The 25,106-nt window shown below is 44.6% G+C and overlaps 1 protein-coding gene across 1 annotated transcript; it reads left to right on the top strand.

Annotated features, from left to right (window-relative positions):
* Positions 1–2,518: 2,518 nt before the first annotated feature.
* Positions 2,519–6,129, top strand: MEIG1 (meiosis/spermiogenesis associated 1). The gene is made up of 2 exons (XM_026479030.2): positions 2,519–2,656; positions 6,001–6,129. The coding sequence occupies exons 1-2, from the start codon at positions 2,519–2,521 to the stop codon at positions 6,127–6,129; spliced, it is 267 nt and encodes an 88-aa protein (XP_026334815.1).
* Positions 6,130–25,106: the final 18,977 nt, after the last annotated feature.

The following is a 25,106-nucleotide window of genomic DNA, read 5'->3' as shown; positions in this document are numbered from 1 at the left end:
AGATAAAGCACTAGTATCCAAAATCTATAAACAACTTATCAAACTCAACACCCAAAGAACAAATAATCCAAGAAATGGGCAGAAGACACAGACATTTCTCCAAAGGAGACATCCACATGGCCAACAGACACATGAAAAAATGCTCCACATCACTCGGCATCAGGGAAATACAAATGAAAACCAAAATAAGATACCACCTCACACCTGTCATAATGGCTAAAATTAACAAGTCAGGAAACGACAGATGTTGGCAAGGATGCGGAGGAAGGGGAACCCTCTTACACTGAAATATGGCTCACTTATTGTTTTGTCGGGTATTCCAAATTTTACATAAATTTGTACCATAACAACATATTGCCTTAAAATACAATATGAGCCTAAGCCTAAATTAATAAATAAGGGTCAAAAGTTTTTTAAAAAGTCAAATATTAACAAGACCTTAATTTTCTTTGGTGCAGTCAATATACATATTGGTATGCACGATGAAAAACTGCAAACAATATTAATGATACATCCGTTTGGGTAGTTGCTACTTTCTTCAGAGTGAATTGTTTAACTCAAATGACTTCATTTTAATTCACTTAAGTCTGGAGCTAAACCCAAACAACTGTGAGAATTTTGGTTTCAGGACGGAATGTAAATACCACAACCTTAGAATGCTAAGTAAGAACGTGACAAAAACCTACAGAAGGTAGGGGGAAGCACAGGACCAATTCTCTTATTTCACAGAAGAGCCACTTGGTACTTGTGTGTGATTGATACATAAAGTTCAAACAAACTAACAGTCTCCATTCATCTATTTTTATTAACTGTGAGGGAAATTTTAGGCCACACCTTTCACATTGAAGAAATACTTATCTGAAATTCAGCAATTTCATCCGTTTTATTTCCATTTCCTACTTTCCCCCCTGTTAAATCCAGGCTGAGCTAAATTGTTATGCTTGCAAAAGCACTTACTATAAGACTCCTTTTTATAAAACTTTTAAAGTCTGTCCTTCTAACTCATCTTATGTTTTGGATGATGTTCACCTGATGTGCAGGATGGATACTTCTAACTGATGTGATGGTTATTCTGACTTTTCTTTTTTTGTACTTTAATATATTTGACCTTTTCAACACATACTAGACCCCTCTTATCCATGGGGGATACATTCCAAGACACCCCCCCCAATTGGATGCCTCAAACCACAGATAAGTACCAAACCCTATATATTCTGGTTTTTCCTATACATACATGTCTATGATAAAGTTTAAAACACCAATAATAAAATAGAACAATTATAACAATGTATTTTGAAAAGTTATGTGAATGTGCCCTGTCCAAATATATTTTCCTGTACTCACCATTTTTGTGATAATGTAAGATGAAATGCCTGTATGATGAGATGAAATGAGGTGAATGACAGAGGCACTGGATGTCGCCTGAGGCTACCATTGACCTTCTGACAATAGGTCAGAATGAGGATCATCTGCTTCCAGACTGGGTAGCAGTAGAAAGTGAAACTGCAGGTAAGAGGGTACTACTGTAAGGAGTATTTGTCGATGTAATTGAAAAAATTTTAAAAATAAGAATTCATTTATAGGACCTCCTCTATGAGGTCTTTATTTAAGGTATTTCAGCCAATAAAAACATATTTTAATAGAAGAATGGATTCAAGGATTCACAGTGAAAATTCTGGGCACTTTAATTCTGGGCACTTTACTTCAATTAACTGATATATTTTGGTGATAAAATAAGATGACTCTGAGAAAAACTGCAAGATATGTCTTTGAAAAACTGACTCTAGAAGTTTGGTGAATAGACAAATACATGTACTGCAGTTGAATATTTGAACTTCAAAAGCTATTGATGACTGCTTACATTGTTTTAAAATCAATTATCGTACAGCCTTCAAGGACTTTATGTTCATCTGTCTTTTCACATCGGGCTATCACAGGAGCAGGGTCACAATGACCTCCTGAGCAAATGGACTGCAGTGATTGGGTACCTCCAAGGAGTTAAGATATGGAAAAAGAGAAAACCATTGCTCCTCAGCAAGAAAAATAAGAAGACAGTGAGAAGACTGATCTTACATTCCCTTTTTAGGAAAAAAAAAAAAAAGTGGGGGATGTAGTTTTGAATATAATCAAATGGAATGGTCGTGAGATATTTTGACAATCTACTGAGTAGTTAAAAATTAGAGTGTGATCTCAGGAATGTGTATACTATTGCCTAGGACACCAGAATTAGGACATCACGCTCTGAATGCAATTTTATTTGATGAAGAAATAAACAGTTCCCTATGTATCTTTCAGGGTTTATTTTATTTCCAAAATAGAGTATGAATCTTTCTCAGTCTTGAAATTGAATGTTTAAAATTTAATATACCTAATGGGATTCTCAACTCTCCTAAGTTTTTTTAAAAAATTCCACTTGTGTTCATTTTTAAAGGGACTTTCAAAATTGTCACTATTATGCTATCTATTAATGTTGTTTTAACATCTTTCAGAAATAATTGGCAATAAGACCTCTCTAGCCATGGCTAGTTCTGATGTGAAACCAAAATCAATAAGTCGTGCCAAAAAATGGTCAGAAGAGATAGAAAATCTGTACAGATTTCAGCAAGCAGGATATCGGGATGAAATTGAATATAAACAAGTGAAACAAGTTTCCATGGTAAGATGTCTCTACAAACCTGAACTCAAAATATTCAGTGAAAAGTATCAAAATCAAACAAAGAACCAGAGAATAACGAAAAGGAAGCTCTACTCCAATTCTCTCATTTTATTGATGAGGAGACTGAGGCCCAGAGGAGTGGTTTTCAGGTAGACTGGAGGGAGAGGTGGTCCCTCAGCATGGAAACATTAAGAACTTTCTAGCTTTTATTGAACAACCATGCTCTGCCAGATAAAGCTTTGATGATAACCACGAAAGCGGAGTCTTTTTCTCTTACTTGGGTAATTCTATTGCCAGATATTCAGTTAGTTGTGTAACTATTACTTCTTTCCAGTTTCTTTCTTTTTTTTTTTTTAACCATGAATTATAAAGGGGTTAGATTCTGTTTATTATGGAGATTATAAATGACAGAAAACTACCAGAGAGCAGCTCCTGACTTTGGTTGTGCATTACATGCCCATGCCCAATAATGTAATTGAGATAAAATCAGATTCAAGAGAACACAAAGAACCTCCTTGAAGGGCAAGTCCCACAAAAGGAGAGGAGTGTGTATGTGTGATGTAGGGAAGAACAAGCCTGTTCACTGTATGACTTGGCAATTTTGAAGGGGTCTTGTATTTCACTTCCGTATATACTAATTGGGTTTAAACTGTCAGGAAGGAGATAATTTCCCCTGAATCCTCTTTGTTCTTTTGGCTGGTCTAATAATTAAATTGACTCACAACAGATTAACAGGAGAAAAAACAAATTTCACCTAATTTCATACATATGGGGACCCCAAAGATATAAGACCCAAGAAGTGACCAAAGCAGGCCATTTATATACCTTTTAGACAAAGAAATGATAAATGTGTGAAGAATTGACAAGACAAAGTAATTTGGACTTGAGTACTAACTGGTAGGGAAATGAAGCAGAATTTATTTACATATCCCTCTTGGCTCTGAATTCTCTATCTCTGGTGATAAGAATGTCTGTCTACCTCCAGGTGCAGGGAGGGTGCCTTTCACATGGGAGGTTTATTTCCTGCTTTTGGGGTATAGAGAGGATGGTCAGAGTCCTTTGTGCACAGGTTTCTCAAGTAATTTTAACTTGAAACAATCAGTCTGCCAAAGTGGCATATTCTGGGGCAGCATACCCTCAATCCTGTCACTACCATGTGCAAATTTCTGTGCCAAGTGCTTTAGGAGATAAAAATATGAGTACCTGATCTCAAGAAAGTGACTGGGCCAGTAGAAAGAGAACCAGATTTGGAATCTATCTATGCAGGGTCTGCATCCTGGCTCCTCTCTCTCATTAGTTGAGCAGTCCTGAAGAATGTTCTTAACTTAGTTGAGCAGTCCTGAAGAATGTTCTTAACTTGGCTGAGCTCAACAGTTGAATTGTGATGGCAGTTCCTGCTTTAGAAAATAGTTACGGGAATTAAATGAAATCATGTGTTTGAAATGCCTGACATTGTAATGCTTAATAATTTGTTGAGTGAATGAAGGATAAATGTTTAATGATTGATAGCTTTCATTATTATTATCTTGGAGTAGAAGATTAATAATGACACAAACAGTAAAAACTTACGCAAGTCAAAGTATGTGAGCCTTTTAAAAGGATGCAGGAATTTAGAGGAAGACAAACTCGCTTCCTTTGGAGGACAATCCTCCAAAAGGGCTTTATGCCCCTAGAGACATTTGCAGAGGGCCCTGAAGGTTGGCCAGGATGGCAAGTGAACGCTTGCCTTGATTGGCATGTCTCTACAAGTGTACAGAGGTGTGAAGGGTTTGAGCAAAGTTCTCTTTCCTCACCTGAAGCATATGTCCTTTTGGGACACATAAGCTATTGGAGCTTACTGACCTCCCTAGCTGGTCTTGAGGACCATACCACTCCACTCTGTTCTACCTAAAGGAGTGAAGCTTTCCTTGATTGAATGGGAGTCATCAAGTGAAAGGCCAAGAAGACAAAATTATAAAATACAAGGGGTGTTCAAAATGACTAGGGGTTGATGAGCACAGAACCAATACAGCTGCTTGGAGGCTCATCCCATATACAGTGGCTATTTCTTCACTGAATGAGATGCTTTTTAGGACCCTAGTAAATGAAAGAGAGCCTGCTCCTGGCTCCAAGAGAAAGAGAGTTATAATGGTGTCTTGAGAACACCCTCCTTTCTCTGCTGGGGGCAATGGAAGCTATGAAAGGCAAGCTTGACCTGAGTGATAGGAAGCATTGATTTTTTCCATACTGTATATGTCAGAGAGCCAGCCAAGATTTATCCAATATGCTGCTACCTATTTTCATTAATTCTCAAATAAATGAGACAACATAAGAAAATGAAAATGTGTCGTTAGAAAACAAAGGCCATGCATTCCTTTGTCTTCATGATGTATTCTTATCCCACTGGAAAGTTGTGATTTATGGATGGGGCATATGAGAAGTGATGAGCTGCCTGTAGAGATGGTGGTGAAGAGCGTTTGATTATTTAGACCATGATATCTGAGTAATCAGGTTTTGATAGTGATAGAGCAGATCTTAACAGAATCCAGAAGAACTATACCAAACAACAAGAGAAATGCATTGACCTGATCAAGAAAGTAGAACAAGAATTTGGAGAAGGGGAGAAAAATGTCCAAACTAGGTCAAGCCAAATGATAGGTAAGCAAAGCAATTATGACATATGGGAAAGAATAGCGGGGAGAAAGAAAAGATAGTGGAGGATTAAATTCATGACCTCAAATTTCTATTAAAAATTAGGTTTCAAGGGGCACCTGGCTGGCTCAGTTGGTGGATCATGCGACTCTTGATCTTGGGGTTGTAAGTTCCAGCCCCACGCTGGATGTAGAGATTTCTTAAAAAATAAACTCTTTTAAAAAAATTGGTTTTCAAGCTGAACTTGTGATATGGAGTTGAGGAATGCATATGGACTTTAGGTATCTCGAGTCACTGCTGTGACATCAGTGCTCAACACCCAAGTGCTTTCATAGTGGGGCCTGAGCCTAATTTCCTCCTCGGGCATTACTTTTAGAAATTAGGAAGTAATCACGTTTGAAATAATTTTAAACATAAGATAAAGTTTAGAGTGTTTTGAATGTTTCCTCTATCTTGGCCACTGAGTAGAAATTTATATCTAGAAATTGGAATCTAGAGAGAAGCACCAAATTAGCTATTTTGCAGTGTAAGGATACAATTTAGGATGTGTTTGAGGTGTGTATAATACTCTCTTGAGAGCTCAAGTATTTTTAGATTTAATTTTATGCTTTAATTTTGGGGTGTGAGATAGACTGTTAACTACTTGATAGTAAATCATTATATAAAAATAAAACCAGCATCATAGTATTTGTATTCTGGTTTCTGATGTGCAGGTAGATCGTTGGCCAGAGACGGGATACGTGAAGAAACTCCAGAGAAGGGACAATACTTTCTATTACTACAACAAACAGAGGGAGTGTGATGACAAGGAAGTCCACAAAGTAAAAATTTATGCTTACTAGCCTTTGTTCTTTGTGTTGTCATTACTTAAGGCTTCATTGCTTCATTCTACATCACGTCAATGTCATCTTACAACATAACTCAAGATGCAGACTTCAGTTGAATGTTTTGAAACACAAAAGCCATGAACCCTGGTATCAATCATCCTGTTCTGTTCTAAAATATAATTGCAAAAGCATTAAAGTTGTACCCGTCTTGGTCCTGTTCTTCTGATTATTTTAACTGAGGTGGAGTAACCATGATGCTCAGAAAGAGACAGCCCTATCTGAAACCATTCCAGTGGGTAGGCTAGTTATGGATACGTTAGTACTCCACACCCCGCCCCCCCAAGCCCAGCCTTTACCACTTTCCAAGACCACCATTTTGAACTGTCAGAGCTGCCTCTTGTGGCCCGAGGGTTTTCTGTCTCTGGAGTCCTTTGCCTCTCGCTGAGTAGACTGGAAATGTCAAGGGCTGCTGGTCCGTAGGAGCAGCCCTCAATCAATGACTGATGGGGAGGAGGGATTCAAAAGCCCCAGCTGCCTGGGACCTCAGAGGAATCCATCAGAGGGGTGTGCTTTACATTGGTGCCCAGTTTCCTAGCAGGAGGAAGCTTCAGTCACCTGCAGCAGTGTCTGGCTGGATCACAGAGTCTATTGGCTCTCTCCCTCCCTTGCCACTCCCCCCACTCCCTGCCAGGGGCTCCTTTCCTCCTGAATCCCTGTATATGGAGCCTTGTCCCAGGGTTGGCTTCTGGGTTCCCAATCTAGACAATTCCTGTTCCAGTGCTGCCTGGAATCACCACAGAAACAGCCTGAGTGCTAATGAGCCAGGCAATAATTAACCTGTAGGACAGAGGAAGTCCCCAAAATTCAGGAGTCTTGAGTGCTTTGAAGTTAAATAGGATGAAAGACACCCTTTCTATTTTAACTATGTTTTCACTAGATTTTTTGTCACCATTCATAAGCCCTGACCTTTAAATAGATTTTTAGATACGGGATCATATCCATCAATTCATCCAACTTCAGCTCCCGTTTTCCAGAACTATCTGCACCATGATGCTCCATTAGTTTCCTCAAATCCATGTTGTGCTGCTTCAGTACTTTTTCTTTTTGAGCAAAAACATCACAGGAAGGATAAATAGATGGGCAAAACTCTTTTATGCCTTTCCCAGCATCGCTTGGGATCATCTCACCGCTTTGAAGCCATTTATCTGTACCTTTCTGCTCATGCTTTTTATCATCTTCTTCCAGATTTGGCAACCCCCTCAGTGCTAAGCATAAGAGATCTTCTGAATCTGATAATGCTTTTTTTTTAACCTACTATGATAAAGGACATCCCCCAACATCCGCACTGCCTCCAAATGCACCCTTATCCCTGAAATCCGTGCATATGATACCTTACACAACAAAAGACACTTTGCAGATGTCATGAAGTTAAAGATCTTGAGATGGGAAATTATCCTAGAATATCTGGGTGGGCCCAATGCAATCACTCAGGTCCTTAGGGCAGCAGGCTAGTCAGAGTTAGAGAAAGAGGTGTGAAGATGGAAGCAGAGGTCTGAGGGATGCAAAGAAGGAACCAAAAGCCAATGAATGCAGAAAGCCCTCTAGAAGCTGGAAAATGCCAGTAAATGGTTAGAGTCTCCAGAAAAAAACACAATCTTGCCAACACCTTGGTTTTACCAAATAAGACTTAATTTCAGACTTTCAGCCTCCAAAACTATAAGAAAATAAACTAGTTTTGCTTTACACCACTCCATTTATGGTAATTTATACAGCAGCAAGAGGAAACATCCCCTACATAGAACGGATGAAGGAAATACCCATCCATAGCCATGGAGTCTACATAAGCTTCAGTCATGGTCTGCCATTTTTGATCAGGGAGCACAGATAATGTTACAGATAATATCCATTCCAAGGAAGTTGGCCAGGCCCTTTTTGTCTGGAACATTCTCACTAATTAGCTCAAATGGTTTTCTTTTCTTTTCTTTTTTTTAAAGATTTTATTTATGTGGCAGAGAGACAGCCAGTGAGAGAGGGAACACAGCAAGGGAGTGGGAGAGGAAAAAGCCGCTCCCAGCAGAGGAGCCCAATGTGGGACTCGATCCCAAAACGCCAGGATCACGCCCTGAGAGTCCTGGAGCGCCAGGATCACGCCCTGAGCCAAAGGCAGATGCTTAACGACTGCGCTACCCAGGCGCCCCTCAAATGGTTTTCTAAAGGCCCCTTTATCCTCCTGCAGCAAGACTCTTCAGATATATGGCCCTTGGGACCATCACATGCAATTTTGGTTCCTTGAGTCCATGTGACTAGTGTTTACCCAATGGGTCTTACAGTGAGCGTAGCTGCTGCTTTCCCATCGTGCTGATCTTTCTTAGAAAATGGACAAGCCACTTTCTTGATGGCTCCTGTTTGGCCACTTTTGTAAGACACTTGCGCCTGCTGACCACTGTGGTGCTTCTGAGAGGCGTCCCAACCATTGCCAGCGGCTCTTTGAAGACTGTCTGTTCTCCAGTGATTCTTGGCCAACAGGCCTCGATCCATTGTGGCAACAGCCTCCCTTTCAAGAGAACTGCCCATCCTCTTCTATGCTAGATGCTGGTGCTCAGCTTCAGGAAAAGTGTTCTAACGGGAGCAGAGTGGCCAGTCAGACTACAGACCGAAGCAGCAATAGGGCCAGGCTGTCAAGCTTTGTCATGGCATCCTGATGAGTGGACACTGCAGAAGGACCCCTAATGTCCAGGTATCTGACACCCATAAGATTGTTCCCATTGAACTCCACATGGTGACATTTGGTCACAAACTGTGTATTTGTCCTGGACAGTGATTCTCCAGCCTGGGTACATTTTATGATACCACAAGGTGCTTTTTAATAATACTGATGCCTGAGCCCCACCCAGTTCCAGTTAAACGCTATCTCTGGGGATAGGACACAGGCACTGGTTTTTAACTTTAAAAAGCAAAACCGAAAACTCCCCCCTGTGACCCGGTGATTTTAGTGTGCCATCCAGGCTAAAAACCATTGCCCTCAGCTCTTGCTTTCTATACTATTCAGACCCCAAATCCAACCATCTCCTGACTGCCACTGTAGGGTCTGGATCCCAGACAAATACTTGCCGTCGTACGCAGAGATATTTTCAGGCATGGCTATGGAGAAGCTTCGCTCACATGTGCAGCTGTGCAATTCATCTTGAGCAATATCACCTCGCCCCAGCTGTGCGCTTCTAGTGCCTGTGGCTAAGGCCCTTGGAGCAGGACTCATCGGGCTCTCTGGCCAATCTCTGCAAACCAATATGGCAAGTTCTGCTTTTATGAAGATCACCAAAGTATCAACACATTTATTATTGGAAACGTCTACTGCTTTCCAGCAATGCCTGAACTCTACCAGGGGCCAGGGTGCAAGGCTTTATGAACGAGGCCCCTACCATCTTGTCTGGGGAATTTCCCCAGGAAGCCTGTGCTGGGACAACTTGAATATATTATGATGTCATATGGCTCCAAGTTGTGTTTCTCCCTAAGAGGCAAAAGCAGATGTAGGTGGTCAGTAGTGACAGGACAAGGATAAGGAAGTGTGCAGAGAAGATTTAGCGTCATGGGGCTGGGACTACAATCCTTAGAAAGGCCTGCTTGCAAGACTGGCCCTTCGCTGGCCCGCCTGGGCACTTGGAGTTCCCACCACTCCTGATGAGAGTGGTTCACTGCACCGAAACTGTTTCTACAAACCAGGACAGCGCTTCTTTGTCCAGTGACCACAGCAGATGCTGGGACAACTGCCTGATTTTTCTTCCCACCCCATGTCTTGCACACCAAGTAGGATGATGGGCCAGAGAATGGGAAAACCTCCCCACTTCATGGCTGCAGATTATCTTGGCACATCACAGCCGTCGTTCTCATAACATGGGTCACCACCCATCAGCACCGTGGAGCTCATCCCTGGCTTCACATTAGAATCATCTGGCAGCTTTTAAAGATCTGGATGCTAGGCCTTGCTCCAGACTTTCCAGCTGAGAACCCCCGCAGGTGTGGTGTCGGCACCTGTATTCCGCAGGGCCCGGCAGGTGCGCCGTACCAGCAGCCAGGGCGTGGGATCCATCGGTCAGTGGTTCATAGGCTCAAGGTGCTGAGTCATGACCATCATTTTTTCAAAAAATTAGGTAGAAAAGAATGCATGCATGGACCGAGTTTTGATGTGAAATGCAGTTTTTTCTGACCTATGTGTCAAGTAAAAAATGTTGAAAGCCACTGCTTGAGGGGATCTGGCTGTACTCATTTTCATCCGGGGCACGGAGGGAGGGTGTTGCCACCATTCTTGGCCCAGATTCTTATACATCCCACCCCAGGCCAATCGGAGGGAACAGTGAGGCCCGTCACCACCACCATCTCCAGACCTTTTCCTCCCTGCCCCTCTGCACCCCTCACTCTCCTTCCCTCTTCTTCCTCTTTCACCCTATTTATTTTTTGTTCACCATGTGATTTTACCGCCCACTGGAATGCAAGTTCTATGAGAGTAAGGCTCTGTCGTGTCTGCTGCTGGAATCCTCAGAATACAGAACACGGGGGTCTGGTAGGCGCCCGACAGACTCCTCTCGAGTGAGAGGACTGACTGCCCACTCAACACACATCCTCCTCACGGCTTCATGCCTCCCACTTCCTGGCAGGCCCTGACCGCCCCATCAGCTTGCATTGGCGACCTTACTACAGCAGAAAAGGGGCTGTGACCGCTTCATGACTTGGTCCCCCCAAAACGCTCTCAGCAAGAAGAGTGGTTGTAAGAAGCCTCCTCCTACCTCCTGAAGCCACAGGCCCTGGGGATCCTCCGGCTTCTTTGCCACACAGAAGAGTTTAGAGCTGGGGGAGGAAGACACTGGGTTCAGGCTGGTCACTCTCGGGCCCCCCAGTCCAACTCACACCGGGAGGAGAAAGATCTCCTACGCTCCCCAGATCAGGGAGTTTCTCCTGATTCCAGCTTCCACTTTTTGCTTTGAATTGTCTGCCTCTTGCCTGGGTTTTGTTCTACTGGTTTGAACCCAGAGGCTTCCTCTCTGCATCGATGACTTTTTTGGATTGTGTGTCTGGTTCTTTACTTCAGAGCGTCTATTCCCCCCGAGAGACTGCTTCTCTGATTGTCCCACAGCTCCGTGCCCTGCAGCCTGAGGACTGGGGTTGCCCCAGTTTCCGAACATTACCAGCGGCCAGGATATGGTGACTGAGCAGAGGCCTGCATGTCGAGAGCGACCCTGGATAAAAAGCCCACGGCATGTAAGGCAGCAGTGCTGCTGAAGAGATGGGAATCACTGGTAGACCCTCGCGACGGCTAATTTCATATGTCAAGTTGTCTGGGCCATGAGATGCCAAGATATTTGGTCAAACATTATTTTGGGTGTATCCATGAAGGCGTTTTTGGGTAAGATTAACATCTGAAATGGTATGGTGCCTGGCTGGCTTGTTATCTTGGGGCCATGCAACTCGTTATCTTGGGGCCATGAGTTCAAGGCCCATGTTGGGCAGAGAGCTTACTTAGAATAAACAAACAAAAATAAATTAATTAAATAAACAAAAATAAATTAAAATTTTTAAAAGTTAAAAAGAAACAAACAACCAAACATTTGAAATGTTAGCCTGAGTAAAGCAGATTGCTCTCCCTAATGTGGGGGGCCCTCATCAGTTGAAGGTCTGAAAAGAAAAAAAAGACACTGCCTCCCTCTTTCTTCGAGTAAGGGGGAACTCCTCCTGCTCGATGGCAGACTGCAGATCTTGGGACCTGTCAGCCTCCATTAACACCTGAACCAATTCCTTATAGGAAATTCCTTACATCTCCCGTTGATTATTTCTCTGGAGAATGCTGCCTAATACAACCTTCCCACCCAGAATCCATGATACAGCTGAGAAGGTAACAAAGTGGGGCGCCTGGGTGACTCAGTCGGTTAAGCGTCTGGCTTCGGCTCAGTTCATGATCCCAGGGGCCTGGGATCAAGCCCCCCATCAGGCTCCCTGATCAGCGGGGAGCCTGCTTCTCCCTCTGCCTGCCGCTCTGCCTATTTATTCTCTCTCTCTCTATCAAATAAATAAAATCTTAAAAAAAAAAGGTAACAAACTCACGATGAAGTGAGTGACAGCCCAGCGGCCCATTATTTGATGCCAAAACATGAATAGAAAAAAGATGAGTTCTATAGACTGGAGAAATCAGGAGAAGCTTTTGGAAAGTTTGGGTAATGGGCTGAATCTTGAAGGACAAACCTGTGCAGAACAGAACCTCGTCACAGGTATTGAACTGACTGGGTCTCACCAGTAAATCTCAGATTGGGTTGGGTGGTCCCTTGCAGGGCATAATGGCTTGGTGGTTTGTGTCCAGTGCCCAGCACAGCGCCTGACACATAGTAAGTGCTCAGTGAACGTTTGTTGAGTGAATCGAGGAATGAAGATAGTGGCACAGCTGCCATATTGAGAAATGCCATGGATACATTTAGACTGACAAAAGACCATGTAGGTAAGTCAAAGAGGGGACTTACCTACAGGAAAACCTGCAGTCAGGTTGCATAGCAGTGGTATCAGAGATATGATCTAAGACTGTCAGAGAACTTTCTGGATCAAAGACTGCTCCAGCAGGCACTCAGCTGTGGATGGTAACAACCGAGTAGCAGAGGCTCACCACTGAATTTCTGCAAGTGTTTTTGCCTCCTTCTGTCTCCAGCCTGATGCATCTGGAGCATTTCTGCACCTAGCTTTTAGACAGTGCTGGCAAGCCGCTCACCCAGGTCACGGGTACACCTTCCAATCCAGACTCGTGCACACCCACGCAGCCTCGGCCCTGCCCAAGGTCACCGCTGAACTCAGTGTGGAGACCACGCTCCCTTCCGTCTCCGCATCTTTCCACGTCATACTCATGAGCCCCCAGGGGCACTGGCCACTGTCTGCAGATGAAATCACCTTATAGCTTTATCAAGGGCGCACGAACAATCTCACACACAAACAGAAAGGATCTTTGAGCAGCCCAGAGAATCTTCCTGGAGTTTGGTTACAGAAAAGCCTTCTCCTGATTACCTTATTTGCAAAGAAATAAAAAACAGGGCCGCATTTTTTTTTTGTTTTGGGATGAGTGCCTCCTCAGAGACTTGCTAATACATCATTCGAATGTTACCTCAAGTGTGTTTTCTCTTTCCTGTGGGGAACGTTCTGCTGAGGGTCCAAGGGTCCATTTGGATTCTGCCATCTTCCTTGTTCCCCAAGAAGATGTTTCCCCAAGACTTCCACAGTATCTGACCACGTGGCTGCCACCCTAAGCCAGGCTGCCTCTCCTCCCTTCCAGATGACTACAGAAGTGTTCATGCCTCTTCCATGGCAGCCCAAGTGAGCCTCCTCAAGGGCCAAACTAGACTCTGACTCGCTTACAAAACTCTTCAGACATTCCCTTTCTAAAGATGAAGTTTCACTGCCACTTGATGTCTTGCACGGCCCTTCATGACCTTGTCACTGTTTATTCCTTGGGCCTCTTCTCTGAGGTGCTCCAGCCTCCACACCTGACTAACCTTTTTTCAGATTCTTAAGGCACCCAGCTTTCTCCCGCCAACCAGCTTTCGTCTTGGCTGGCTACCACTTCCCCCACAAACCACCCCAAAGCATATCCTGGCCAGCTCTCTCGCTCTCCTTGCTCTCCTCACCATGGCCTCACGTCAGAGGAAGCCCTTCCTTGCTTCATTTACTCCCTCAAATCTGGATTAGTTGCCCTTCCCTGACATGTTCTACAGCACTCTTATTCAGGCACTTACCACGCTTTGCTATAAAAATCTGTTTTCTTATCCTGCCTGCCCACCCCCTTCCCGGGGCAAGACTATGAACTCACAGAGACAGACACCTATAGTCTCTCCCTCTCTCTCTCTCTCTCTCTCTCGGCATCTCTTAGCACTAGTGCTAGAATGGATGGGTGGAGAGACGAATGAATAAAACGTTCTACTAAGGACTAACAAAATAGAATTCTATCATTAAACTTCAGTGGAGCCCTATGATAGAAAGGTAGAAATCATTTGTTACCAGAATGAACTGGGAAACACTAGATACATTTCTTTTTCTTTTCCTTTTTCTTTTTTTTTTCATTTGGAAACAATGCATATTCATTAAAGAACATTTAGGAAATTACCTTGAGTAGGAAAATCAAAAGCCACCTATGGATCCATGTTCACACACAAAATATATTATCATTTTGGTGTATTTCTTTCCATTGAAAGGACTATAGCTAATACTTCGGACTCACAGATTCTCGCAGTAACCCAGTATGGCCGGGAGAGTCAGTAACTGGCTCCAGGTCACAGAGCTGGTTAAATACTAGGGCGAGGATGTGGACCCAGACATCTTGATTCAAAGCCCTCCCGTACACCTTTTCTGTTCATCCTAAACCATAGCTACCTAGACTCACTGCTTTGAAAGAAAAAGTACTGTCATTATGCTCAATTTATTTTGCTATTTTATGTCTTCCACAGAACGATTTTTAGTGGTTTACCTAAGTGCCTCTCACTTTCGCACATAATCTATAAAACGACGATGAAAACTGTTTACACTGTCGAAAACCACCAGGGAGGCCATCCGGTTACCCGTGTCCGGCCACTGCCCAGCATGCTTATTGACCTGAAGGAAACAGGCAGTTGGCAAGTGTCTTCACATGAGACCTCTTGATCAGAACACAGTAAACCCCGCAAAATGAAAACCATCCCACAGAGAATGTTGCAACTTGCTTGATGCATCAGATTTCTCGCTATTATCGTTTCTGGTACAGGAAGTGATTTCTGAAGTGGTTTTCAGAAGACATGGAAGTCAGCATGTTCTTAAACTCAGAGAAGTGAGAACCAAATCTAGCCCTACCTTCTTCTCTCCTGTGAGGAACAGCTTCCCTCATTCCGGTACTTATCAAGATGGGAACTCATTTAGCAATTTCACCGACTGTGGATTTTACATTCAGCAGAAATAATGGCTAGAAATCACTGGTTCTCCAATTTTATGGCTCACAAATTAGGATTTCTGAACATAGTTCATCAAGATAATGGGTGACAGAAAAGATCAAACCCTTTTATGATTTAAAATCTAGGCTTCTAAGCATGACTGACCCCTTTCTTCACCATTATTAGTGTGCATATAGTAAGAAAGAGGGGGTGTCAGTGAAGCGTGCCTCTTGATTTCAGCTCAGGTCATGACCTTAGGGTCCTGAGATCAAGCCCCAAGTTGGGCTCCACACGCAGCAGGAAGTCTGCTTGAGATTTTCTCTCTCTCTCTCCCTCTCCTTCTGCCCCTCCCTCCCCCCCACCTGCACGCTCTTTCTCTAAAATAAATAAATAAATCTTAAAAAAAAAAAAGAAATAAAGAGGGAGGGAGGGGAAGAAGAGAAGAAGGAAGAAGAAAAGCAGGGGAGGAGAAGAGAAAAGGGAGGAGGAGGGGGAGATAGGAACGGAGACTGAGACACAGGTAAGATGGGACTCTAGGAGAAGCTGCTGGGGCCGGAAGTCTGCTGCCTGTTGAAGCAGCACGTGAATGGCCTCTCCCTCTTAGGTAAGTCACCATCAGAGGCAGATAGACACCCTTGGTCATAACCAGAGTATAGGTCTTTTATAACCCAAGGAAGGCTGCCTCTCCCAATAATCTCAACATGTAAAACTACTAGTAGAGAAAGAGGTAGAGAAATTTCTATAGGATCCAAGGAACCTCCTAGGAGGAAAGATAAGACTCTATCCTTTTCAAAGTTCAACATTATTAGAACTTCTCTGATGGGCAAGGAAGGACATCTAGAAACCTCGAAAGGAAATACAGTGGTGGGGGAAGGGGGAGGCCGTACTGGAGTCTGATGGTAGCGAAGCTAGATGAACCATGGTGGAAAGTGCAGGGGCAGGAAGGAGCCTGTGGCCCTGCCATCTTGGTCCTGCAGGTGTGCTCCATGAGGGACTAATGAGTTACCATCTTGGGAGCCCATGCTGGGCACCACTGAGGTCTCTGCTGAAATCATAGGGTGTCTCAGATTGTAGGGTCAGAAAGTGCATTTGGAGGTGACTTTTGAGACTCCCATTCAACACCCTCCTATTGCACTTATGTTTGCATTTGGTATCCAGTGAAGGGGTTTGGGGCAGCCCCCCCCCCCAAATGTGCTACTTTGGCATATGGATTATTTTGAGCCAAAGGCACTTGAGACCCTGTAGGCTCACAAAAAACTTCTGCCCCTCCCTTAATCACACAGAAGAATCTAGATTGGGGGTGTTTCCCAGAATAAGGGTTAGTAACAGAGATAAATTTGATCTGAGTGACCCCTCTGAATGGTAGAGCAAACATCTGCTTACCAAGCATCAGCTCCTGTTATCGCCCTGGGACGTGCATCCTCTGGTCTGAAGTCCAGACCCCGTCCCCTTCGCCCTAGTTCAGAATGACACACACCTCGTTTTGCCTGACTGCCTTTGGAATTCCCATGTCTGTGGATCCCCCATACCAACACCTATTACATTCCGTTCTCTCCTGTTACTCTGCCTCCTGTCAATCTGATTCTTCGCCCAGCTGGAAGGACTTTTGAGGGGACAGGAATTCTTGCTCCCGATACTGGCATGTGGGCTCACCTTGCTGCCAGGGGACCCCTTCCTGCGGGGCCCACATGCCTGCCCGCCTACTTTCATGGTCTCCCCACCCCAGTCCCCTCTGCAGCGTCTCTTTTTCTGCCTGTTGTTTATTTTTTTAAAGATTTTATTTATTTATTTGTCAGAGAGAGAGAGAGCACAAGCACAGAGGAGGGGTAAAGGGAGAGGGAGAAGCAGACTCCCCGCTGAGCAGGGAGCCCGACCTGGGACTCGATCCCGAGACCCCAGGATCATCACCTGAGCTGAAGGCAGGTGCTTAACTGACTGAGCCACCCTGGGGCCCCAACAGTATGTTTTTTTAAGCTATGTAGTATAATTGTGAGGTGAGGTCATGAACCCTGGACAGTCTCCTACTCATTTTAAGCTTGGGCAAATTTCTTAAGTTTCTGAATTAGTTTTTTCCTCTGTAAAGCCAGACTAGTAATAGTTTCTACTGGTGAGGATTAAATGAATAATGACCATAAATTACTTGGCATATGGTAAGGACTCAGTACATTTTGGCTACTATATTATATAATATTTATAGACATGATCAAGTAAAAAATGAAGAAAAGTATCCTTTATCTTAGGTAAGATCTTAAAATTATGATTCCATATTATTTTTTACATGATGAGGTCCTGTTTTACATCTTTTCCTGGTTTTTTGTCACTTACTATTTATTGCGGACATCTTTTACTGCTGTAAGAATATGTTGCTTCATGACTTCTGTTACTTGACATATGTTACATAAGTTACTTCTCTCTTTTCTGCTATAAAAACACCTCAATGAACATTTTGTAGAAAATTTAGTATACATCTCTCCTAAGTTTCTTGGATACATTTCCAGAATTTAGGTTTAACACATTGTTAAAGTTCTTGATATATATTTTCAGATTACCTGCAATTTACACCCCAATAACAATGAACATGACACTGAGTTTCCCTTTCCTCCTCCCTAAGATATTTACAAAATATAACCTGATATTTACAAAATATAACCTATCATCTACAAAATATGTCTATATAATGCCTTCAGCAGGTCAAAACTTTGTGGTCACAGAAGTGCTTTAACACTTTTGAAAAGCATTGAGGACCTCAAAGAGCTTTTGTTTACATGTAATATATCTGTCAATATAGAAATTAAAATGAAGACATTATAAAGATATTTAACCTATGGTAACATGAATACACCCATTATATGCTGACATATATAATATCTTTTTATGTAAAAGCCTATATTTCCCCCCCCCAAAAAAGTAGTGAGAAGAGTGGCATTGTTTTACAGTTTTATAAATATGTTTAATGTCTGTCTTCATAGAAGGCAGCTAGAGTCTCATTTCTGCTTCTGCATTCAAACTATCACAATGACCCAGGTCACGTAGACTCTGAAAAGCTCAACTATGCACCCGTGGGTGAATGAGGGTTAAAAAGGCAAATAATATTTTAGTATTTTCCTGAAAATAGCTTTAACCACCTGAAAAGGTCTCAGGAATTCCTGGGGGTTCCCCAGACCATACTTTGAGAACTGCTGATACATATGCTATAAAGACACCCTTCTATCTTTAAGGGAGAGACAAGAATTAATTTGAAGACATCATGAAAGTCAGTATCAAATCTTCATCAGAATAATTTAAGATGTCTTAAAACACTTTTTATGCTGATCTAAATCATTAAAAAGGTACCTTTACAAATAAATTGGTTATTATTCAACTGATTTATACTTTTGACTATTTCATGATCATTGCCATGTGCATGACACTCGTTCTCATCCACTTTCAGTGCATTATCATGAATTTTGTTGAACAGTTGCAATCATGTTTTTCTTCCCCGGATGTGGTATGGATCCTACATTGCTTCCTTACACTATGCCTAAGAGAGAAATGTAAGCTAGAACTGATGCTTTCCTTCGATTCGGGTACAACTCCTCATGCGAGTAACTTTGTTGCCCTCAGTGAGGACAGTGGGAGGAGAGCCACTCCACTGAAGGAAGGTTCAGGTCCTTATTTTCCTATCCGGTGAATTTTGGTCAAGTGTGGGGACAATGGCAGGGACAGTCCTGGCTAATGACAAGACCTTTATATCTCTGTCCAGAGAGTCTCTCCTTTTCTCTGAAATGTGCTCTAACCACTTCCTGGTCAGTGTCTGTGATGTCTCCGGTATCTCCGAGCTCATATTGACCACAAGTGCCTTTTCTTTTATTCTGAGTCAGCTGGGAACTTAGTCAACTTTCAGCAAAGTAACTGGATCAGAGCCAAGAAAGAATCCTGGTTCCCCAGGCGACGGTGACATCAACATTTCGGAAGCGCCAGGCTTTTCAAGTGGGCTCTGGGGTCCCTGCCCCTCTGCTCCTCCTTCCCCGCCAGGACAGAGGCCCTCACTGCCCGGAGACCCGAAGCCTAGTGGGGCTTTTTGGCGGCAGGATGACACTGGAATTACTAGTCAACTTTTTTCTCCCCGCTTTTACAGAGATAGGTCTCCCTGAAACTTGTAGATAAATCCACTGCCAAACCTTGATCTAAAGACTTTTCCCTTCCATTGGCAGTTTTCAGTTTCTGAACACGCATGTTAGAGGAAATATCAGGCCTACACTGTTAATGTTTCAAGTCAAAGGCCCAGCCTAAGATTCCTCAGATAAAGAATTGTTAGAACAAATGGGGATTTTGGAGGCACTCCCAAGGATTTTTCTGACAACTTTTGCAAGAATGTATTCCCAAACTGATGGCAGATACAGCCACTGTTAGTAATTACACATGAGATAATGATATATGTTTTAAAAAAAAACCACTTATCTATAGAAGACTGTAGATTGACAGTTCTCCGAGGCTGCTGATAGAGAAAGACAACATTCTAAGAGTTTGATTTCATCTCCTTTGGGGCCACTTGTGATATTTTTATTGGTTTGTGATGGAGCCTGGGCACAGAAATTGTATCTATAAAATATTTTTTAAATAAAAATATGCTCTGTTCAAGCTTTTATAGATACAATTTCTGTGCCCAGGAGCCACTGTGAGCCAGTAAAATATATAAATGGTTCAACGGGCATGTTTCATCACCTCACAAATATTTTGAGTAAATTCATGCTGGAGCATTCTCACCTTCCTCAGAGGGGTCAGCAGGAGCACGTCCCTACATATGAAGCGTGGAGGTGAACCAGGAGACAGAGTGGTTTGCCTTCTTGTGAATTTTTTTCCAGAGCTCATTTAGCTCCGAGGCCTGGGTCCATGCCTTTGTCTGGGGAGACGTGTATAGGGAGGCTTGATTCTTCCAAGAGGACTGAGTCTGAACATTCTGCAAAGCCTCCCCCAATAATCCAAGCCTACAAATGGCCTTCCTGTTCTAACGTCCCCAGGGCAGTGGCTAAGGGGCCGGCATATGGCCCCTTGTCACCATTATACATTGCCATGCTTTTCTCCTATCTCGCCTGGGTTTCATTCCTTCCGTGAAGTTTCTAGAAGGCAGATGCTTGACAGATACTTCTTTTACTTTCTCCACAAAGCCTCGAGCTGGGTGTGTAGGGCCACCGTGGCCAGTGCTGGGGACTAGAAGTTTAAAGCAAGTAGCTAGGAGAAGTGGCCCAGACTTGCCGCACTGTGAGAATAGAGAAAATCCCGCCCATCCTCACGTCCCTCCAGTTACTGCCCACCTCTAATCCACCGGAAAGTCCCCCAGCTGCCTCCTGGGGGCTCCCAGGTGGACTCATCTCTCTCCATTTCCGCCCGCCTCCTCCTCCCAAGCGTGATCCTCAAGGGGGTAGGCGGTGTGTGTGGCTGGCTTATCACAGAGTCAGAATCAAAGAAACCCCAGTCTGACACCACCCCCTAAAAATGGAAAAGTAATCCAAATCACTGTGCACATTCAATGCAATAATGTATGCAGAGCTGAGCTTTAAAATTCAAGCCTTACACCAGTGTCGATGGCGCCATGTGCAGACTGCACTTAGCAGGATGGAAACCCTCCGCCTAGGGCTTTCGGGGCTGTGAGGCTCGGAGCCGGGTCTCACCTGGCAGGGGAAGGGAGCAGAGTAACCCCAGGTGTTGTGGGGAGGACTAAATGAGGCCACGCTTAGTCGACAGTTTGGCACAAAACCACGAGCAGGTTTTAAAAACAAAACAAAACAACAACAGAAATTCACTACCACAGGCTCTTGTGAATTTTGTTAAATTAACATTTCTCGAGTAGAGCCCCAGCTGTGGGGTGGTGAGCCGGGGTTCAACAACAGACCACCAGAGAAACTGAAACGGACAAGGTTACAACTCGAGGGTCCTGGAGGAGGTCCACAGCACGCCTGGGGGTGCCACGCGGGGGTCAAGGCCAGGTGCAGGCAGGGGGAGTGGCAGGACCGACAGCACAGGCCCCTGTTCGGGCGAGCAGGTGGGGGGCATTGGCGGTCCCAGGCTAAGGCCTGACTGGTCAAGTCAAACAACGAAAAAGCGGGGTTTGGGTAAGGCTCCCGGGGGGGGGGGGTCTCCTCTAAGGGGCGCACAGGGGAAGGCTCGCAGGGCAGGAGAGACACAAGGGCTGGTGGAGGAATCATATGGAACTTACCCGCACCTGTGACGTCAGCGCACGTGCTTGCGGGGGGGGGGGGGGGCTGGTGTGCGTTCAAGGGCAGCAGGCCGCTGACCCCACAGTATGGATTCCAAGGTACTATTATAGAGGGGCTTAGCTAAATTCTCCACAGCTCTCAAAAAGAAAGCTCCCCAGGGCCAAAAACAAAAGATAGTTCACTCTCTGGGATATTCCCCCCATAGAGTACAAAAAAGCCTTCCTAACATTCTCAGCCTCCCTCCAGTGAATTAAATCACCGTAGCTATGCGCTCGTCAGCTACCTCTCTGCAAAACACTAACTGCCCCAGACCCTGCTCCCTGGATTCTGCCCCTCCCTCCACACCCTCTCCTTCCCGGCAGGCTCTCAGCTTTTTCCACGGCGCAATCAGGCTGAGAAAGCCCCTCCCAGGCCTTCCCCTCCCCACCACCTAGCGGCCAAGCTGGGGCTCCAATGGAAATCTGTCACAGATGGGAAAGACAGCCGCCTGCCCCCCACTCACTCAAGCTGCCCCCACCCCCGGCTGCCAGGACAAGTGTGCTGTTCCCACCTCTCCTGGGACCCTCAGTACATAATTCAGACCTCCCCACATGTCCCCTGGCTCTTGGATATTCTTTTTTTAAATTCTTTTTTTTCCCTTTGTGTTTCAGTTTAGATCGTTTCTATTGAGCACCTTCAGGTTCAGGGAGTATGTCCTCAGCTGTGCCGGGTCTCCTGATGTTAAGGGGATTCCTCGTTGTTAGTGCCACTTATTTCTAGAATTTCCATTGGACCCTTTGGCTCTGACGCTGTTTCTTACTTTGCTCTCGACAATGGAGTGACTTCCTGCTTTCTCGTGGGTCTGATCATTTTTTAATTTGAAAGCCAGGTATCATGCCTAAAACAGAGATGGAAATAAACAGTTTTACCCCTGGGTTTGCGCGCATCTCTTCTGCTGGGCCCTGTGGGGAGCTGTAGAGTAGACAGGGCTGTCCCAGAGAGTACTTCAGGGCAACAGCAGCTTCCAAGCCCCCTGGTTTGACCATGTGCCCAGCATGGAGACCAGGCTGCTGGAGCAGTTTCTCAATTTCCCAGTCTTTCTAGTGCCTCATAGAACAGGCCCCATTGCCAGACAGCTATTGCTTGTCACTGATGTCCGTGTTAGCCTCTGGGGGAACATGGGGAGTTCTTGGATGACCCAGACATGTGTGAGCTACGATCTTAGGCAGGCCCTTCATGCTCGGGCCTTGAGCGTGGGCCTTTCTCAGCAGGCCTTCCCCTTCTGGTATCTGTGGTTGGTCTTGGGCGGAAGTTCCCTGCCCCTTCCCAGTAGCAGTTTTGGTATCCACGTGGGTCCAAGCCCTTTCTCCACTCTTTCCACTAGGGTAGAAGGTTAATGCTTCAACCTCCTGCGGCCATGTCTTTGCCTGTGCCCAGGGAGAAAGGGTTGGGTGCCTCCTCAGCAAGCTGAGGCTTTTGCTTGTGGTAGAAAAGAGCCTGGGCAGGGGTGGGGTCAGCACCCGTCTCAAGGACACAGCCAATTTCCTGCTGCCCACCTGCTCCACGGATCAGACGGGGCTCCTCCTGGCCTCCTGTCTCGCTCCCAGTCTTTCTTGTGAACTGGAGGCTGCAAGTTGATGTGAGTCCCATCTGACACTGCCCCTCACTTATCTCCAGCACTTCGGTAACATTTTAGCTGATTTTCTGCTGGAATGTACAGCACACGCCCTTTCCTCCAGTGCTTTGCCTACACGAGGGGCCTACGTGTCCCACCTCTCCCTTCAGGGGCCTGCCCCTCCTTGGCATTTGGTTTCTAGTTTGCCGTGCAAACTCAGCTAAGTTCAAGGAAAGTTAGGATTTTGTAGTTTGTCAGGCTTTTTTCTCATTGTTAGGGACAGAGTAGCATTCCTCCATCCCAGGCAGAAGCAGGAATTCGCTCTTGGACACTCTGTCCTCCTCCAGTCCATTCCCCACACTACCCGGAGGGATAAAAGTTAAGTCTGGTCATGACACATCTTGCCTTCAATCCTTTTGGTGGCTTCCTGTCCCTCTTAGTACAGCCCAAATCCTTTAGGAGGCCTAGACATGGCCCCTGCCTGCCCCGTCCTCCTTAATTTGTCCCAGTTCCCTCTTCACTCTCTGAACGGCAGCCGTTAGCCTGTGTGCTCATTCTAGTCCCTCTTCCCCCGCTGCCTTTCTCCCTTTGCCAACCTTGTCCCTATTTATTCGGATCTCAGAGCGCACTCCATTTCCCCAGGGAGACCTTGCCTGGTGTCCCCACCCCTTGTAATGCTCACAGATCAACCTGACCCTGGCAGCTCTTGGCGCCTCTCTCTAGTCGCCTCCCAGCCAGTGCCTAAGCTGCAGAAGTAAAGAGATTGTCCATTTATCCGCATGTCCCCAGTGGTGAACACAGCACCCAGCCCCGAGCTCAGTACATGCTAAATGCTGTTGTTGTGACCACTGAGAACAGGTGGAAACAACTCAGGGCCCTGCTTGTGTGAACCTGCTTTTGCTCTGCACCTAGCAACTGTCTGCTGACCACGGAGAGCTGGGAAATGGGTCGACATTTCTGGGGAATGACAGTTCAAGGTACTGGCTGGTACCGGCCTCACCCTGAGTTGGACCTGGGTGCCCAGGCGCCATTGTGCCGCCACCTGCGTTGCTCTAGAAGTCAGAAGACCTCGGGAAGTGGCCTGGCCCACAGTGAGTCTGACGGGTACTGACACGGGTAGTAGGTACTACTGGTAAAAAAATGTCTGCATTGCTGCAAATAGCGAAAGGGAAAGCAGTGAGGACGCATCACGTTTCATGAGTGAAGTTATTAACGGGGAAACACTCCAGGATGTTGCATATGGAAAGTTACTCACCGGCTCTTTTTGGTTTACTGCTTTGGTACGCCGTTGAGGCTGTTCCTTCTTGCGACTGAACATGTTTTGTTGGTTCTGAAAACGTAGCAAAGGTGAAATTGTTTTGATAGTCTGGAGTATTTTGAGAGATTTGTTTGATGATTTTCAGTTAATATCAACTAGCAGTTACTGCAACAAGTAGAAATTTGGCCCAGCTTTTATTTAGCGTAAATGGAGAGATGTCAGTCATGTGGGAAGTGAGAGAATGCAGCTAATACCACTGTGTCCTGATGGGTCGTAGAGAAATTAAAAATACAGGACGTACAGAACATGAGACCTTAGAAGTAACTCTACCACCGGTGTCAGCTTTAGAAAAGCAGTATCTGGAAGTAACTCTTTCGTTGTTGGTGGTAAGCATCATTTGTTGTTAAATGTAATTTTATTTTTAGCCTGGAAAGATGTAACTGGGGGAAGTTTTGGTGTTCATGCGCTACCAGGAAATCACGTTTATCTCATGGAAACTTCTGATGAGACCTTCATCAAGAACTACATAACCAAGTGTCTAGAACTATTGATACTTGCCTATTTTTAGATAGTTTTCCTTTCAGTTTGAAGACAGTCCAAAGTGATTATATGATACTCTTCTTAATTTTTCAGTAGTTCATTAGTTTTCTTCAGGTTGGAAAATTACACATTGGCTACTACTGGGCTGATGTGTGACACATAATTGTATTTCTTCACAGAGTGCTTATGCATCCGGAGACAGAAGACAAAGGGGTAAAGAATACTTCTGGCCTGGTCCTTTATCTTCCTATCAGAATCTCATTTGAGTCTTATCTGTGGGAAGTTTGTCAACAAAACTTCTGCTTGGTAAATTATCCATTTCTTCCCTTCAATTATTTTAACAGTGGAAATGATAGACAGGGAAAATGCTAGAAAACAAATTGTTCTATCGGCACACGGTGGTTCAAAGCTTGATCTTTTGAAATGTAGGGTCATCCCATTTGATTAGAAAATGTAACCTACTGCTTTATTAAAATAAG

Source organism: Ursus arctos, unplaced genomic scaffold (assembly GCF_023065955.2).
Source record: "Ursus arctos isolate Adak ecotype North America unplaced genomic scaffold, UrsArc2.0 scaffold_30, whole genome shotgun sequence".
NCBI classification, from domain to species: Eukaryota; Metazoa; Chordata; class Mammalia; order Carnivora; family Ursidae; genus Ursus; species Ursus arctos.
Note: the sequence above shows the minus strand (reverse complement) of the source record. Positions and strands in the feature narration are given on the sequence as shown.

Excerpts from the sequence above, each read along its gene's own strand:
- MEIG1 (XM_026479030.2), top strand. The coding sequence starts at position 2,519 with ATGGCTAGTTCTGATGTGAAACCAAAATCAATAAGTCGTGCCAAAAAA. Across the intron at positions 2,657-6,000 it reads AAGTGAAACAAGTTTCCATG|GTAGATCGTTGGCCAGAGAC; the intron begins GTAAGATGTCTC and ends TCTGATGTGCAG.